Source organism: Seriola aureovittata, chromosome 4 (genome assembly GCF_021018895.1).
Source record: "Seriola aureovittata isolate HTS-2021-v1 ecotype China chromosome 4, ASM2101889v1, whole genome shotgun sequence".
Classification (NCBI taxonomy): domain Eukaryota; kingdom Metazoa; phylum Chordata; class Actinopteri; order Carangiformes; family Carangidae; genus Seriola; species Seriola aureovittata.
The window spans coordinates 6,743,565-6,762,941 of NC_079367.1; the positions used below are offsets into that span (position 1 = coordinate 6,743,565).

Genomic DNA, 19,377 nt, shown 5'->3' on the forward strand with positions numbered 1-19,377 from the left:
CAGAAAGAGGCCGGGGTTACAAAGGTTAGAAATCCCATTGGAAACCATATCCCCATGTCCTTGAATTGGACATGAGACCAGATAAGAATACATATGGAGGAGGATTGAGGTGAAAGAGATGGGGACCACATGGCAGAGGCGGGGGATTAGAAGTGACTGACCGAGGCAGAGAGCAAAATAGAAACAACGGGGAAAAAAAAAAAAGAAAGCAGTGAGTGAGAGGTAGAGACGAGAGACAGCTATAATTGGCATGGTTGGTATTTCCAGATCCCAGTCCAGGAATCAATCAGAATCATCCAGACATGTCAAACAGCCCAGTGGGAACCTCCTACACTGCCAAAGAAAATGACGAAAAGAAAGAAAGACAGAAGAGAAAGATGCAGAAAACCCGTCACAGTCCTGGCAACTGGGACACTGTGGGAAATCTACGAAATTTGACTGTTTATTTTCCAAATTATTGCAAAATATTGTTAAATATGAAGTGGATTTTCCGCTTGCTGCCTTTGAATGTGGCGTAGTTTCACATCAGTGAGATTCCCGTCCAAGTACTTTTTTTTATGCAGCAAACTGAAGCTGTGGACAGATTGCTCCTACTGCAAACACTTTAGTGTTAGTACTGTTGCAATGATATAAATATACAGCTGTGTAGTTACAGCTTGACGCACAATTCAATCTCAAAAAGTGGGGTTCATTTGCATCAGTGCAGCTAATGTAAAGTAATGTAAAGCTTCTCAGCCTGAACCCGACAGACTTCAAATAAATACTGGGTTGGATTCGGGCAGTTTTTTTTTTTTTTTGCGTAAACTTTCGACTTGAGCTGGTTTTTGTTATTTTCAAATGAAATTTTATTGCAAATTTCTCTCATTCTCTCTGGTCGCCAAGCGTCTACATCCATTTTTTTTTTTTTTTTTTAAATCTATTTGATCATGAATGAATTTGGACAAAATCTTATCTGCCATCTCAGTTCATCCATCCGTCAGCCCTCGTCCAACACATACCTTGGCCTTGCTCTGTGAGGAGAAGTGCTGCTGGACAAACAGGGCTCCCAGGGCCATGCCAAAGTGTTTGTTGGCCTGGGTGAGGCAGAGCCTGCCCAGCTCCAGCTGCTGCTCGGTGCCGTCGATCTCTCGAGAAAACTCGTGGATGGTGCTGCGGAAGGCGGTGGACAGGTGTTCGCTAAGCGCTGCCACAATGCGCCACAGCATGTAGTTATGAAGAACCCTGAGACAAAGACACAAGAGGGAACCGGTCAGTTACAGTATCATGGATTTGGTTTGGATTTATTTTCCTGTTTGAAAAGACAATAAAAGCTTTAGAAAAGCCACGAGAGGGACAGATGTTTCTGGATCAAAAGCAGCAGGCAGGGAGAGTAATATATTAATCATTCTGGTGTCTATGTTGTATAAGTGCTTTAACAGTTCCCTACAGAAAACCTGTCTCCAATGATTCATTACATATTAATAATAATGATAATAATAATAACGTTATTTATATAGCACCTTTAAATAAAAAAAACCCCAGAGTTTACAAAGTGCTTTAATAGACAAGAGGCAATATAAAAACAGAAAGCCGGACAGTGAGGGCAAAACAAGCAGGACAGAACTAAGGGAGAGTTAAAGAGGGAAGAGACACAATACACTTCAATAAAATAAGGACAATTAGAGAGAGTAGATAAAATCTCCTCCTGGGGGCGAGTGGTGGTGATTGTCACTTGACAAGAGCTCCACACATCGTCGTGTTTACAAGACAAGAGGTTATTATACGTCCTCTGAGCAGCGCTACTTCTTCAGCAAACTGGAGGCTACAGTGACTCGCTATCGGAAAGTGACGCTAGCTGGTTAGCATGCTAACTTCAGTTGAAGAAAAGACGTGACAAAGAGTTAACATTGGAGTTACTTTCCATCGCTGGAGTCAGCTGTTGGTGAGTGAAGGAATGAAGTTTGATGCTGAGCTCGCTCCGTTTCTTCTAGTGTGGTAAATAAACAGCTGCTAACGTTAGCTATGTAGCGTTAGCAAAACTTACAAATTGCTCCTTTAAAGCACCAGAAATGGCTTCTGCTATGATCCGAGAGGTAAAATGCTAAAACGCAGCGTAACAGTAGCACAGTGGAGAAAAGTCATGAAGTTGATAATGTAACAAGTTTGCTAACATTAGCTATTTTAGCTACCATAAGCTATTGGTCATACCAGACCAAATAAAGCTACAGCAGCAAAATCCAAGAGTGTATGACAGTGAGCAAAGGTGCATTTTATTTCTCCTGAATTCATCTTTTCACTTGTGGGAAAAGTACAATGTGTTAATTTTTACTTTCAAAAGTTACACGGACTCGTTTTAATGTGAGACCACAGGACATTCTCGTGTCTTTGCAAAGTGACATCTGCTTTGTCGAACTGTAATCTTCCTCCATCTGGCCCCAAAGTTTCTGTTTTTTCCATTTTCCCTCTGAGCCCCTCAAGAGTCAGAAAAGTTCGAGAGAAAAACAAGAGTGAGACAGTGACAGAGAGCGAACGGTGAGGAGTCAAGAGGGCCCAACAGTTAAAGAGCAGCTCCCTCCGATCCGGAGTGACTCACAGCGGAGAGGCAGCAGAGGGGTGAGGAAAATGTCGAGCGCGAGGCGAGAAAATTGATCATTCATTTATGTATTCAAGCTGTGTCTTCTCCCCCCCAGACGATAGAGTGCTGGTGTGTCCTCCTGCCCCCACTGGGTGCACACATCTAATCTGCCCTGCGGGGACAAATGCCCCCCCTTTACCCCCCTCCCCTCCTACTGCGAGGCTCCATGCGAACCTCGAGGCATGTTGTTGTTGTTGTTGTTTTCCCGTTTTTTTTTTTTCTTAAATTTTCCCTATGCATGACAGATATTAAATCAAGAGCGCCTTGGCAACAGCACCCCGAGGTCCCGCCAACAAAGCACTTGTGAAGTGAATTTAATTGACGGGAAAAGGGGAAGCAAGAAGGGGTGGGCGGGTGGGGGTGTGAAGCGAGGGTAAATAAATGAATGAGGGACGCGGCGGTGTCCTTGATCATCAGCGCCATCAGCTAATCAACATGTGTTACAGGTGTGGCTGCTTTGCTTGATTGAGCTGCTTCATGTAATTTTGTCATCACCTGTTCGTCGCAGATGATTTGTTTGCCCAAAAAGTGCAGCGACATGTATGGAAAGTCATCTATATGTTAATGGTAAAACTGCAGCATTTCTCTACTGATGTGTGGGAGAGATGGTGAGATGAGCAACGTTGTACTCCAGGCATCTTTTGAAGAAAAGTAATGACAGTAATCTCTGAGAGTAAAGGGGGATAATCCACAATGAGCTGTGTGCTCGCTAAAAACCAAACTCACAATGCTAATTAAATTTGCACCGATGGTTTGCTTGAGCAGAGTGTGTTGTTTTTCATGACTGCATAGTCGACTACAGCAGAGGATTATACGAGACTGTCCTCAGCAGAAAACAGGACAACATTACTCATTTCAAACACTTCAAACCACATGTGTTGGTGCTTTCCCGACAGCAAAACCTCTTATGTTCTTATGTAAATGAAGACTGAAAAAGGCAAATTTTGCTTGATGCCCGTTGGATCCAAAACAAATCATTCGGTAACCAGTCATCAAATTATTGTTATATTGATTTAGAACAGTGATGCGGCTGCTATGGTTCAGGGGTATTCTGCTGAACAAAGCAGATATGACAGGGTGGAGTTGTTAAAATGATAATGAAACTGTGCTGAAGAGCAAAAGTAATGCACAATGTAATGTAACAAATTACTTGTGTGCTGGTGGTTGATTAGCAAGGCAATGTAATCGCACAGTCACTTTGTTTTTTAATAACGGTTTTGACATGAGATCATGGTAAAATATGATCCTGGAGAGACCTACTGTAGAAGGAGCTAAAGTGCTAAAAACTGCAGTTCCTCTAATGACCACTGGAGGCCGTCTCCTTAAGTGAGTCAATCCCCATAGACTCCCATGTTAAAATGTCCAACTTTAACATTTTTACAACCTGGTACATAAACAGTTTTGGTCTCTATAGATAATTTTCTCCTTCATGACGACTGTACAGGGGTGGATTTATATATAACTCACCTGTTTAAGTTTTATTAAGGCTTAAAGTTATGCATAATTGAGGGCGTGGCCACTTTGACAGGTGGGTGAGTGTATCCTTGCTACAAAATCGGCATGCACCAAAGTCTCAGCTCCAAACACCCCCGCCTCTTTGCTAATTTATGGTTCAGGCGAGAGTTAAGGGCGGAGTCAGGCACTGCAAAGATGGCGACGGCGAAGCAGCTCACTCTGAGCTTCAAAACCGCTCTTCAGAAACCTGTGGGTGACGTCATGGAGGCTGCGTCCATCTTTATAGACAATCTATGGAACTGCCACACACCCACACCACTCAGAGCGCTACAACCTGCAAGACACAGTCACAAAACTTTCCAGGTGTGCAGTTGAGATCAAAATGAAGGTTGAGTTCGAATATGCGTGTGGCTACACATGTAGTAATAACTACTGAGGACTCAAAGGTCAGAACAGCTGGTGGGATCCAATCAAAAGACGGTTTCTACTTTAGAACGGCAACAAACTTTCTTCTATACTGATCAATTTTGCATCACATGGTGATTAAAATGGACTCTGCAAAAACATGTAAAATGTAACACACGGTCAAATTTGTCTCTGGCTCCCCAGAAACCTCCCTACGGGGTCAAATTACCCAGCTCTCCCCTGCATGTTGTGTCAGTGTGAGCTTCGCGCTGTAATGGAGTCACAGCCGAGCTAAATGAAGGCTGAGGGCCTGTCGGTGAGAGCGCCGTGCAGATCAAGAAGTAGGCCTTAATCACTGGAGGACTGAGTGAAGGCTCATTAGCTGAATGGTTTTTAATGGGGCTAGTTAGGGAGATGAAAAGATACTGCCCCCGTGCCCCGCATCAACACATTACCACATGTAATGACCCTGTAGGTGAAGGAGGAGGGAGGACCTCCTGTATGCCAAACTTCACTTCTCTATATCCAAACAGCGGGTTTATCATTTTATACGTTACATCATCAAATGAAAGTGGAATAATGAGGAAAAAAATCTCTCAAAATGAAAACCCAGACACAACAGAGACAGAAAATCACACACATTTTGTGCTTTATTGATGCCAGAGACTTTTATCCAAAGCACCTTACAGTAGCACGACTGCGTATATTTTCAGCTCAGGATGCCCCCGCTGGGAATCAAACCTCGACTGCTGAAAGCTATAGATCCAGGAAATCCACCGTTTGGCTTCGTATGAGAATGCTTTACATCTGCCTCGAGTGTATATATATATATATATATATATATATTTTTTTTTTTTAAAGTGGCGGACGCAGCGGGAGGCGAGAACCCTCCGCTCTGCGGCGGTATCGCTTCCTCTGGATTACTCATGAGCACAATATATATTGTATGTTTAAACACACCTAAATAAACACACACGAAATGATAGACTCTCAAAAGCCAACACAAACATTCAGGAAATATAACACACACCGCCTTCCCATACACACACACACACACACACACACACACACACACACACACACACAAACACACACACACGCCCGAGAGTGACGGATGAACAGAGGGAGCAGATGGAGAGAGAGAGAGAGAGGGAGAGGGAGAGGGAGGAAGTATGTGAGAGAGACGCTGGTGCTTTCCCCTTCATTGGAGGCCTGCTCATCTGGCTAATGGGATTGGCTGCAGTCACTGCAGTGCATGGGGACCGCACACACACACACACACACACACACACACACACACACTGGAAGAGAGAAAGAGAAGAAAAGAAAGATGGATGGCAGGATGAGGAGACGAAGGTGCAACGTCTCTTGTCAGTTGCCTCGTATGATGGGAAAGCCATCAGAGTGAGAGTATGGGAGGGCGGGAGGGAGGGAGGGAGAGAAAGAACAACAAGAAGAGAGGGACTCAGTCAATAGATGCCCATAAAGATGGAGAGCGTGTATTGTTGCTGATGGAGGGATCGAGAAAATGGACAGAAAGAAAATGGGAGCGCGATGGATAGATGGAGTTGTCAATAGCAACGTTAAACCGCTGAGAATGAAGAGGGAGAAGAAGAAAAGAAATGAAGCATAAAAGGAAAAATGACGGGTAGTAAAAGGAAAGGATTAGGATGGAGTTTGAAAGATGCATGGATGGATGGATGGATGAAGAAAAGTATGAAATAGGAAGATGTAAGGAGGCGTGGACGGACAAAAAAATGTAGCATGGGAAAAGAATGAAGGAGGGAAATGATAAAAGAAGAACAGATGAGACAGAAAATAAAGAAATATGGGTTAAAAAAAAGAAGGAAAGAAAGAAGGGAAAGAAAAAGTGAGAAATGGAAGGAGGGGAGTAAGAAGATATGAGGGAAGGTTGATCAACCGACCGTCCTATCATCCTGAAACACACAACTGTCTAACAGGCGGACCAAGCGCCTGTCTGTGTGTGTGTGTGTGTGTGTGAGTGTGTGTTCCCGTCTGACACCTTCTCCTCTCAGAGTGCAGCTTCAAACTGTTCCTCCAATTTAACAAGAATCCAAACTTTCCTTCCCTGTTTTTCTGCAGTTGCACGAATGTCAGCCTGAACCAGCCCCTTCAACTGTGTTACATCTCCAAGTGTAAGTGTGTCTGTGTGTATGTGTGTGTGTGTGTGTGTGTGTGTGTGTGTGTGCGTGTGTGTGTAACCGACAGAGTTCAGCAGAGTACAAAAGAGTACACAAGAGTTTTTCTGTGGTCCATTAGCGCCCGTGAAAGGAACAAAACCACCTTCCCATCTGCTCTACTGGACAATGATGCAACGGGCCAACACCTCTGCCACAACTCCTCACTCCAACTACACAAGGCTTTACAATGGAACTGTGTGTGTGTGTGTGTGTGTGTGTGTCCTTACAAGACCTTTACCTTATCTAAAACTTTGGTTGATGACCAAATATGACCAAAAGTCAGCTGTAGTGTGTTTTGTGCTGATTAGCTAGCATGATAACATGGTAAACATTATAGCTGCTAATGCTGCATTCATGGGTTCACATCACCCACTAACTTTGAGTCTAAGATGTCTGGAAAATTTTGACCCAGATGATATTTCCAATTGGGTGAAAATAACTACAGGCATGTCGACAAACTGTTGGCAAAATTCTTTCAAACTTCAGTTTGGTAATAAACAGCAGAAAATATGTGAGACAATGAAACTGAACTGTCACCGCAAGCATGTTAGCACCCTGATGTTAGCATTTAGCTCAAACCAACACAGTGATACGTGTAGCCTCACAGAGCTGCTAGCATGGTTTTAGAATCAAGTCAGCTAATATGATAGGAGCTATACTCTGTTTGTATTTGGTTTCAATTCAGTAATGAACTGCCACAAATACAGTATGTAACACAACAGATCGCTAAATCTGAATTGAAATGTCACAGAGAGCATGTTAGCATTTAGCCCAAACCAACATAGTGATAAATATAGCCTCACACAGCTGCTAGCATGGCTGTGGGCTCCACGTCGCTTAGTTGATGTTTATGCTGTTTTGCAATGGCGTTGTTTATAGAGACAACAATTTGTTTTCAGTTTCCATATAATATCTTTACTGATACTGAAATTGTGTTGTGTCATCAAATCAATTACTACGAACAGAAAACACCTTCCTCTAACACATAACTACCAAACAGATGTAGCAGTAGAGGAAGGAAGTGGTTCTTGTGTCAGGTTCAAATTCCTGGTGTTTTCTCCGTGTGAGTGCTCACTTCAGTTTCCCGGTGTCTGTATTTATGTGTGTGCATGTGTGTTTTTCTTGCAACAAGCTGTGCGACTGGCTAATAACCGGCAGCGGTGAAAAAGGACCCCTTGATGTGAGGAACTGGGGCATTTTCAACCAAGTGCTCATAAGCTATGCTAATGAGCAACACCTCTCAGAAAATGGAATAGCTTTATTTCTCCATTTGTATGTGCACTACTGCGTGTGTGTGTGTGTGTGTGTGTGTGTGTGTGTGTGTGTGTGTGTGTGTGTGTGTGTGTGTGTGCACGCCAACCTTTGTTAAAAGCCTGATAATGAACTTGCTGGGAGACAGAACCTGGAGACGGATTGGAGGTGGAGAATGAGTCAAAGAAAGAGAGAAAGAGAGACTAAAAAGAGAAAGAATGACAACATAGAGGAGGAGGTGAGAGAGTAGGACCAAGTGAGTGGGAGGATGACAGGAGGCAGAGAGAGAGAAATATAGGGAAACAAAGGAAGAGGGGCCAGATGGAGCGAAAGGAGGGCATCGAGATGTTGAGAGATCGAGGTAGAATCAGGTGAATGAGGGAGCGATCACACAAAGTTGAAAAGGAGAGAGATGCAGGGAGAGAGGGAGAGGAGAGGAGAGAGAGAGAGACAGATGGAGAGAGCTGGGGGAGCAGAGGACTGGAGGGAAAGAGTTTGGTGAGAGAAGAAAGACACTAACTGAAAGTAAGAGACAGTCAGAGGGAGGAGAAGTCGATCAATGTAAGAAAGACCATTCCTGCTAGAAAAAAAAGCCTCTTTTCCACTGGTGAAAAAACTGAGCTAAGACCCGCTAACATCAGGCTTCTGTCGGCCACGGAAAAGGGAATAATCAGTATTCACACCAGGGTCAAATGACTCTGCGGTAGACGCAGGTATTTACCTGCTCCGGCTCCGATCGGCATTGATGTAAAAACGCAGCACCCGCTACTCTTCTCCCCTCTTCCTGCTGTGACGCCTGTCAGAGCACACAGACATGTAAACACACCTGTCAGCTGCAAGGTGCAGAAACGCCACGGCTACACGGTGCTTGAAGATGAAAAAGTGAGCCGCAGCCCCACAATAAGTTTTAAAAACACACAATCACCGATCTAAGCATCTCACGCCGAGGCTCCGACACTGACAAGAGCAACACTAACAGCTCACTCTTTCTCCTCCTGTGTGTGTGTGTGTGTGTGTGCACGTGTGCGTGTGATGACGTTGCTCCCCGCAGTTGTGTGTGTCCTCAGTCAGAACAGAAAGGCAAACTCGGCTGGCAGTGTAAAAGGTATGAATCGCCGTTTTCAGCAGATTTACCTGTGTTTTAAAAGGAACCCACATATACCTGCTAATTTAGGTGTAAAAAGGGTAAAAAGACAAAAAAAAAATTAATTTTCTCTGCAATGGTTAAAATCTTGACTTTTAACTACAAGAATTACAAGACACAAAGTCACCATTATGATAGTAACTTAAAATAATGGTTTCTTAACGAAGAATTTACTAGTCATACGAATATTACTGAGCATGTGAAAACAAATTTATATACAGTAAATAAGTTCTGAAGCTGAGACAATAACCATGATAATGTCACCAGGGTCAGGTGTTCTTGGACGGAGTTTTGGACTTGGACGACTAATTTTATAAACTTAGGGCGCAGTGTTTAAAAAATTGTGGTCATTTATCAGACAGGGAGGGTCTGACGAACAATGTTATTGAGCAGCAATTATGTGTATGGCACCGATTTTGGAGCTTGAGCTTTACTAATAAATGTCAGATTAAGTCAAGAACTGCTCTCTCTCTCTTTCTCTGGTGAATCTTCCAACCTTCTGTATTTATGCCATAAATTTGATGAACAACATTTACTGACTTCAGCTGTCAAAAGTGTAAACTTAACTTGAAATTTAAATTCATCATCATAATTTTGATTTACTTGAAGTTTTTTTATTTTGATTTATCATTAGTGTTGTTACTTCGCGGCAGGAACGAGCTTCCATACAAATGCAAAACCTGCTCGTCCAGTTTAAAAGATTAACCTCTTGCCACTTGTCATGAGGGGTGGTGAAGTCTGAGGTGCGGCCAGGCTGCACATTTAAATGTTTGTGTCATTCTCACTTTCACCGGCTGGTCAGTTTAACCGATAGAAGGTGAACTGAAGCAGGTAAGTACTGAGATAAAGAGAAATACTGCATCTTCTGTAGACATACACTGAAGCCATGACCAGGATTTGAAGCCACAGCCAGGTCGAAGTAAACATGAAGTGTGTGCAGCTCCACACTGAAGCTCATATCAACCAAAAATTGCAGCTGACTGGGTACAAGTGATAAAGGGGAGAGAAGACGGGATGTCAGATAGACGCAGGTGGAGGGAACAAAAGACGGGGGATGGAGGATGATTGAAGCATGGTGTAGTCTATTACTGAAGCCATCAGGGAGGATGGATGGACAGACAACTCAAAGAGAAGATTGGTAAACAACAAGGAGAAGAGACGGAGCATCAAACCCGGCACCTGCAACCTGAGGAGAAGTGAACCTGGGCTAATGGATGGGACAGAGGCGAAGGTAACTGTACTTTTACAAAAGAGGATTATGAATCCCTTAATGATATGACCCCCGACTCACTGTGTGCGCACGCTGGAGTGTTGTGATTAAAAACTACATTTCACAAAGGGAGAGCAGCAGGAGAGCAGATAAAAGAGATCAGGAACAGTCTGTCTTCCAAAAAAAACAAAAAAAAAACAGAGCGCATAAAAACTGATAGCAGAAAATCTGATATAGAAGATATGTTTACACTGATGGGAGCTGAGCTAAATCACTGCAAAAAGATCTTATCTCTTGTTGTGGCTGATGAAAGTTACTTATATAAAATAGTAAGGATGGCAGACGCACGAATAAGAAGTAAGGAATAACTTTTATTTACCATACATCCTGTTAAATGTGACTGGAGGGAGTAAACAAGCTGAGAGCAGTTCTTTGTAGTGAGCAAAAGTGGTGACGGTAAAAAACGTCCTTCCCCTGGAATCCTGCTTTTTGTGGGCAGTATTTGTATTTAGTGCGTCCGTGTCACTGTTCTGTGAAAAGCTTGTGTCGACGCATCGCCATACTTTTGTCATCTGGTTCTACTTCCTGAATCTTTCTGGATCTTCCTCCGGCCCCCGTTTGGACCCGGTATTAACATCCGTCTCGGGGTGATCCGATCACAGGCGGGCAGCTCTGAGGTCAGGTGAGGAAATCCGATCACTCAGGGACACAATGCGTCCACATGCACTCTGACTGACTGCAGACCCGTCTGTCGGATTGGCTACAGACAACAATGCATGCGCGTTTATTTTTTGCGTACGGAGCACGAGAAGTGACACGTGTTAACGCCAGGTGTGAACAGCTTCCTGTTTGATGCTCAACACTGGAGCAAAGTCTCGTCAGGGAGATACTGGGAGCTGTGGATGGGATGGTTGCTCAGTAATAAGGGGACTGGTCGTGTTAGTTTATGGGGCTTTTCTCCAGGTGTGTTTAGTTCTAATCTAGTGTTTACAATATATTTGAGTCTCATCGATATATTTTAGCTAACGTAAAACCTGTGAAAGGAAACTTTGGTCTTTTGGTTGGTCTGGTTTGGTTTGATTGGTTCTGTTGGAGGTTTCTTCCTGTTAAAAGTAGTAGAGTATTCCCACCCCCCCCCCCCCCCACCCCCGTCGCTGAGTTTCTCTCTATAACATTGCAAGGTCTTGACCTTACCCTGTAAAGTGCCTTGAGATAATGTATATTATGATTTGGTGTATACATTATTTGGTGCTTTGGTGTTTTATGGCACAAGGGGAGATGTTGTACCTGAACAGGTGAAGCTTGAATATGATTTTCTTCATTACAGCTGGCGGTTCAATTTGAATCTCTGAACTATTTTCAATCTGTTCAGAGAGTCAAACAGATTCCTTGTGTTGTGTCTGTTGTTTGGAGGAGCTGTTGCAAACCAGAGCATGGTGATGTAATCTTCCTTCTTTGCTCGCTAAAGCTACATCCATGACAAAAAATAACATCATGGTGACACGTGTGTGTGTGTGTGTGTGTGTGGCTGCACAACATGGTAAAATTACAGAGATTGAACGTTGCCCTAATGTCATGAACTGGTGAGTCATGAAATCACCAGAACGTGTGAATAGGTAATGCTGCCGACAGACAGACAGACAGACAGACAGACATGCATCCAGTCTCTGACATAACTGACAAGCAAGTAATCCAGCTGCCAGTCATCCAGTCAGTCAGCCATCCGTGAGGCCTGAGAGCTGTTGTGTATTTGTGTAGAGCACAGTGACTATTGGCGAGCTGTCAGTGGCTGTAACACACATCTTGACGTGCAGCGGCCCTCTGAGGCCTCCCCTGGAGTCTGTCAGGAAGAGGGAGTGTGTGTGTGTGTGTGTGTGTGTGTGTGTGTGTGTGTGTGTGTGTGTGTGTGTGTGTCCGTCTGTCTGAGTTTGCAGGTGGTAGAAAGGTGTGGGTGCAGATCAATAATAATCAGCTGCGGTAGAAGTGGAAGTTCACCCAACAGTGACTCACCTCACACACACACACACACACACACACACACACACACACATACAAATGTGCACATAAATACATGCATAGCAACACTCAAAAGCAAATCCATACACAACGTGACACTTTGTTGTAGGAAAAATTACAGCGACAGCCCCAAACCAAAGGCAACACACACACACACACACACACACACACACACACACACACACACACACACACACACACACACAAAACAACCTCAAACAAAAGCGCTTACTCACACTCAAAAAAGTACAGACTCAAAAATGCATGCGTCTAATTTCATTGATTTTCTGCGCACCTCAGTGCCCTCATCTTTCTCTCCCCGCTCCACACCCACAACCCACAACCCCCCACTGAGACAACCGTACTCTCTCTCTCTCTCTCTCTTTTTTTACCTTTTCGAAGTGGTCTTGATGATGTCAGAGACTTTCTGTATGTAGTCGGTAGCGAGCACCACGATCTCCTCGTCCTCTGAGAAGTTGTCGTGGAAGATTCTGTCCAGCAAGCGTTTCCAGTGAAGCTGTGGAGAGAGGAGTCACACTGTTTACACAAAACAACAAAACAGTTTTCTGATTTACTCCACTCTTATTTTTTTATTTATTTTTTGTTAAAGCTCCATATTTTCCTCTTCTGTGTTTTATTTGAAGTGTTGATCTGAAGATTTGAAGATATATTTGTTGTTTTAAGAACCAAAAACCATCTCAGTGTAGTTTCTCCTCTCTCAGGCTTCTCTCTGGAGCTCTAGTAACTACAGGTCGGTGAGCCAATCAGAGGAGAGGAGGCTCTGAGCCTCTCTTCTGATTGGCTGACTGTTTCCTGAGTGATTGAATAAAAATAAAGCAGATTTCAGGTAAAAACACTCAGAGAAACCAAATTCTGCAAGGTTTGGATGGTGGGTCCAGGTGGGCGGGGCTTGGGGTGTGGCTGAGAGTTGGTCCTGCTTTGTTGTGACATCACAATGTTACAGGAAGTCCTGACGGCCTGTTTTAAGGCTCAGTTTCTGAATACAGGCTGTGTGTATTTCTCTGTGGACTGAGGCTTTGATACTTTCACAGTATTAATACAGAAGCTCGGTCTGAACCGCAGTAACTTTTACCACAAGCTGCTGTTTTGTTTTTTTTATTGTGAATGAAAACAATTTTTATAACATCATTTTAAGAGCCTCTGTGGATGTGAAGTCATGGGACGGCTGTAAAACAGGCAAAGTGGGCAAGTCAAACTCTCTCCAGCTCTCCCAGTAAAGATGCACAAGTTGCACTGAACTGAAGAAACCATTAACCATTAAAGAGCCACAAACCTTCATTATTGTCAAATCACACATTAAATAATCTAATAATATCATAGACTTATATTGTTTAGAGTTTCATTTTTATATATATATATATATATATATATATATATATATATATATATATATATATATATATATATATATATATATATAAATGCTTGTATGTACATATATGTATATACATATATGTCCCTATATCTAGAGTGATGCTGCTGTATATGTCACCTATTATCACATATATACATCTTCTGGATATATGAAGATATAAGTTTATAACATATGTGAAATTTGTAAATGTACATATATATAAGAAATATCAATATGATTCATTTTTATATGGTTTGTTGTGACCATATATGTTAAAGATATACAGTATATTTCATTTATATATGTTTTATCTATACAAGTTTATTAAAACAACAAATATATAAAGATTCTTTATGTTTTAATATGTTTTTCTTATTAATTTCTCATTAATTTTAATAATTTAATGTCTATCTTCCCATTATGGGAGAGTGGTCTCACACTCTTGGACCCTACTCTATATAATAAATATAATAACATATATTGACAGGCTTTGGGATGGTTATATATTTATATAACATGTCTATAAAAAAAAGCATACATACATAAACATACATATTTGTATGGGCTGGACATGTGTCATATAAATTAAATTGTTCCAATCTCCAATAGGTTTTCTGTATAATTTCTACATATGTTTTAATTTTATATATATATATGGAAATTCAACATATGTAGATACATTACATTTGTGTATGGGTGAGGTTGTCAGAGAGTTGGAAGTGTTAATTAAGGAGGCGGAGTTTTACCTGTTCAGGCTTAAAGAAACATCAGTCTGGTTAACAAGACGGAAAGTTTAGAAACTGTTTTCAATCACTCATGTTAAATTCCATCATTTTATTTTTTGCCTTTCCTTCTTGGAAACCATGTTTTTTTTTGTTGTTGCTTAATTGCACGCCAGCATCTTTTTAACCGTTGATTCTTTTTTACATTGAGTTCAAATTCTGAGTGACACAGCTCCAGGGTTTTACATGAATTTACATCAGAAGTAAAAGCAAATAAATGGCAGAAAATTTTTTTCGCAGCTTTGGTTGAATCTAATCTGCTTCTTTCCACGTTTCTGCTTTTCCTCGTCAGCGCCTCTCACATCCCTTTCATTCACACTCATGTTCATACTCTCTATTTTTCTGTGTGTAGTTGTTTTTTTTATTTGTTTTTTTTGGCTGAGAAGCTAAAAATCGAACTCTTATCTTCCTCTCAGTACATTCCCAGTTTCCATCCCTCCCTCTCCTCCATTCCTCATCCTCCACCATGAAACATCTCGAGGATTCTCTGTTGGTGTTCCCGCTGCTTCAGAGAAGAACCTCCATCTTCTCGTCTCCTCCCTCCCTCCCTCCCTCCCCCCCGCCCTCCATCCATCCCTGCAGGGCACACAGCTTTTGTGAGTCACTTAGGCCTCTGTGTGTGTGTGTGTGTGTGTGTGTATGGTTCTGTCACACATTCATGTGCACACATATATTTATAAATGGTGCATATGTTTGTGTGTGTGTGTGTGTGTGTTGTGTGTGTGTGTGTTTGTGTGTGTGTGTGTGTGTGTGTGTTGTGTGTGTGTGTGTGTGTGTGTGTGTGTGTATGGTTCTGTCACACATTCATGTGCACACATATATTTATAAATGGTGCATATGTTTGTGTGTGTGTGTGTGTGTGTGTGTGTGTGTGTGTGTGTGTGTGTGTGTGTGTGTGTGTGTGTGTGTGTTGTGTGTGTGTGTGTGTGTGTGTGTGTGTGTGTGTGTGTGTGTGTGTGTGTGTGTGTGTGTGTGTGTGTGTGTGTGTGTGTGTGTGTGTGTGTGTGCAGCACTCACACTGGGAGCGATGCGCTGCAGCTGCCTCAGGGTGATGCGGTTATACATGGTGCTGATGTCCTTTCTTTGGTCATCATATTCTGACACAGTGATCTAGACAGAGAGAGAGAGAGGAGGAGGAGGTCTTACAGGTCTTACTTCAACACTGCACACACACACACACACCACACACACACACACACACACACACACACACACACACACACACACACAAACACTCCCATGCACAAGCAATCAGCTCACATTGGCCAGGCGCGTCTCCAGCTGTATAATCTCCTTGGACTTCTGCGTGGCGTTTTGGGCTCCCAGCATGCTCAGCAAGCGCTCCATCAGGGCCTTGTACGCCGCCAGGATCTGAGAAGCATAAGTGAGATCAGCGCTAACAGACAGGAGGAGCCGCGACATCATCAGTAATGGCCAGTGACGGGGATGGGGGGGTGGGTGGGGGTGACATGTGGCAAAGTGGACAGGATAACAAAAGCACAGCGGGTGACAGAGGAAAACAGGTGGATTGATGAAGACGAGAGAGAGACGTGATTCAGCAGGACAGATGGAGGAGGGGAAGCGCGAAGGAGGGAAGAGAAGAGGAGAAGAGGAAAAGAGGGCAGGAGGAGGGGAGGTTAGGAAGGAGAGAACAAGCCTAAATGAGGTCAAGTGTGAGGCAAAGGACGGAAAAGATGATGCAGAGGATGGTGGGAGGAGAAGAAATTAGGTGATGGGAAGGAGGGAGGGGAGGGAAGGGTTCGATAAATACAGCCCAGAATATTACATATGAAATTAAATAAGAAATACAACATTAAAGTGCGACGTCTCAGCTTTAATGTGAGTAGATTTACATCAGTTTAGCAAGAAGTGAGTGTGAGATAGAGCCATTTAAGCAAACTGTGCCAAATTAAAAAAGGGTTCAAAAGTAATAGACACTCAGCTGCTAAATATTTCTCGGGCAGCTGTGTGTGTTGTTTTAACTCTAGTTCAGGCGCTAAAGACGGTCGAGATTTCGTCTCAGTCGGACTGAGTTGAAATCCTCTCGGTGAAGACCAGACACCCCACAACAAGTCTAGTGTGACTCCATGTGAATCTATGCAGCTCGTTTTGAACCCCTAAACTTAGTGCACTGTGAGTTTTTTAAAGGGATGTATCTCACACACAGTTCTTTCTACACCGACGTAAAACCGGCTCAAATGAAAACTAAGACATGGTACTTTAATTTAGAAGTTATTATTTTATTTCAAACTGAATCTGCTGAAGCTCAGAGCCTGAAAAAAAAAAAAAGAAAGTCTAACTGTGCAAAAAAACCTATGATCTGGACTGTAGGAGGAGAAATGGGTGAAGACAGGAAGCGAGAGATTGAAGGGGGCGTGTTTACCTTCACACTGTCCTCATCCTGTCCCAGATAGAGGCTTCTCTCAGGGAGTGTGAGCCCCTCCTGATCAATCTACACACACACACACACAACACACACACACACACCACACACACACACACACACACACACACACACACCACACACACACACACAAACACTCCCATGCACAAGCAATCAGCTCACATTGGCCAGGCGCGTCTCCAGCTGTATAATCTCCTTGGACTTCTGCGTGGCGTTTTGGGCTCCCAGCATGCTCAGCAAGCGCTCCATCAGGGCCTTGTACGCCGCCAGGATCTGAGAAGCATAAGTGAGATCAGCGCTAACAGACAGGAGGAGCCGCGACATCATCAGTAATGGCCAGTGACGGGGATGGGGGGGTGGGTGGGGGTGACATGTGGCAAAGTGGACAGGATAACAAAAGCACAGCGGGTGACAGAGGAAAACAGGTGGATTGATGAAGACGAGAGAGAGACGTGATTCAGCAGGACAGATGGAGGAGGGGAAGCGCGAAGGAGGGAAGAGAAGAGGAGAAGAGGAAAAGAGGGCAGGAGGAGGGGAGGTTAGGAAGGAGAGAACAAGCCTAAATGAGGTCAAGTGTGAGGCAAAGGACGGAAAAGATGATGCAGAGGATGGTGGGAGGAGAAGAAATTAGGTGATGGGAAGGAGGGAGGGGAGGGAAGGGTTCGATAAATACAGCCCAGAATATTACATATGAAATTAAATAAGAAATACAACATTAAAGTGCGACGTCTCAGCTTTAATGTGAGTAGATTTACATCAGTTTAGCAAGAAGTGAGTGTGAGATAGAGCCATTTAAGCAAACTGTGCCAAATTAAAAAAGGGTTCAAAAGTAATAGACACTCAGCTGCTAAATATTTCTCGGGCAGCTGTGTGTGTTGTTTTAACTCTAGTTCAGGCGCTAAAGACGGTCGAGATTTCGTCTCAGTCGGACTGAGTTGAAATCCTCTCGGTGAAGACCAGACACCCCACAACAAGTCTAGTGTGACTCCATGTGAATCTATGCAGCTCGTTTTGAACCCCTAAACTTAGTGCACTGTGAGTTTTTTAAAGGGATGTATCTCACACACAGTTCTTTCTACACCGACGTAAAACCGGCTCAAATGAAAACTAAGACATGGTACTTTAATTTAGAAGTTATTATTTTATTTCAAACTGAATCTGCTGAAGCTCAGAGCCTGAAAAAAAAAAAAAGAAAGTCTAACTGTGCAAAAAAACCTATGATCTGGACTGTAGGAGGAGAAATGGGTGAAGACAGGAAGCGAGAGATTGAAGGGGGCGTGTTTACCTTCACACTGTCCTCATCCTGTCCCAGATAGAGGCTTCTCTCAGGGAGTGTGAGCCCCTCCTGATCAATCTACACACACACACACACACACACACACACACACACACACACACACACACAGAGTCAAAAGCTCATATGGTAATTTTCTGCTACGTAATCACATATGTGACATATAGGTGTTTAAGCTTGCGACAGATGCAAAATGCCAGCACTGACAAGCCGTGACACATGTGCTAAACACATAAATTATTCATAACATTCAATAAATAAGACCCACGTTACGTGTGTTGGACCGAAGTTTCATCATTTATCAAATCTCAGATACTGTCCAAATGTTGCTCAGATTTAATATTTACGTTTTTGTCAAAGCGTAAACATCAGATCAGGTTTTACACAGAGTGAAAGTGTCACAAACCCTGACAAGAGACTTCACTCTGTTTCTGAGCTGTTGCACATAAAAGAAGGTCATTAGTATTAAGGTGTGTTCAGAATGATTGCAATGTGAACTTTAGATAATCAGCACGACTTCATGTAGACGTTTCCCCTGTGTTTTATTTTGAAGAGTTGATCCATAAGAAGATATATTTGTGGTTTTAAGAACCAAAAACCATCTCAGTGTAGTTTTACATCTCCTCTCTCAGGCTTTCTTTCTGGAGCTCTAGTAACAACAGGTCGGTGAACCAATCAGAAGAGAGGAGGCTCTGAGCCTCTCTTCTGATTGGCTGACTGTTTTCTGAGTGATAAAATAAAAATAAAGCAGATTTCAGAGCAAAACCAAATCCTGCAAGTGTTGGACGATGGGTCCGGATGTGACTGTAACTTTGTGACATCATAAAGTTACAGGAAGTCCTGACGGCTGGTTTTAAGGCTCAGTTTCTGAATACAGGCTGTGTGCATTTCTCTGTGGACTGAGGCTTTGATACTTTCACAGTAATAATATAGAACCTAGAGCTGATCTATAATCAAACTACACATGGACAGAGAACTTTACACTATATGGAGCTTTAACATACAGGAACTAGGAGGAGGAGAATTAGGAAAGCAGGTCACCAGCAGAAACATTCATGTGGTGAAATTCACCACTCTGAACACACCTTTAACCATGACTGCTGCCGTTTCCCAGGATTTTCTACCTTGATGAGAGTAAAAAATCAAATCACACATCACGCATTCACAAACAAACACAGCTTCCAGTCATCCTCATTCTCACCCTGATGGCGTTCCTGGAGGAGTTC

At 43.0% G+C, this 19,377-nt stretch overlaps 1 protein-coding gene across 1 annotated transcript in view; it reads right to left on the bottom strand.

The window, feature by feature from the left end:
* Positions 1-19,377, bottom strand: part of LOC130168392 (endothelin-converting enzyme-like 1) — a 46,103-nt gene that overhangs the window by 19,959 nt on the left and 6,767 nt on the right. Inside the window, exons 2-7 of the mRNA XM_056375208.1 lie at positions 19,353-19,377; positions 18,143-18,211; positions 17,020-17,130; positions 15,471-15,563; positions 12,689-12,813; positions 999-1,221 (exon numbers count right to left, since the gene is read on the bottom strand). The exon at positions 19,353-19,377 is cut by the window's right edge and continues 1,181 nt beyond it. Of these exons, the coding sequence (XP_056231183.1) occupies positions 999-1,221; positions 12,689-12,813; positions 15,471-15,563; positions 17,020-17,130; positions 18,143-18,211; positions 19,353-19,377 (646 nt within the window). The remainder of the gene's footprint in view (positions 1-998; positions 1,222-12,688; positions 12,814-15,470; positions 15,564-17,019; positions 17,131-18,142; positions 18,212-19,352) is intronic.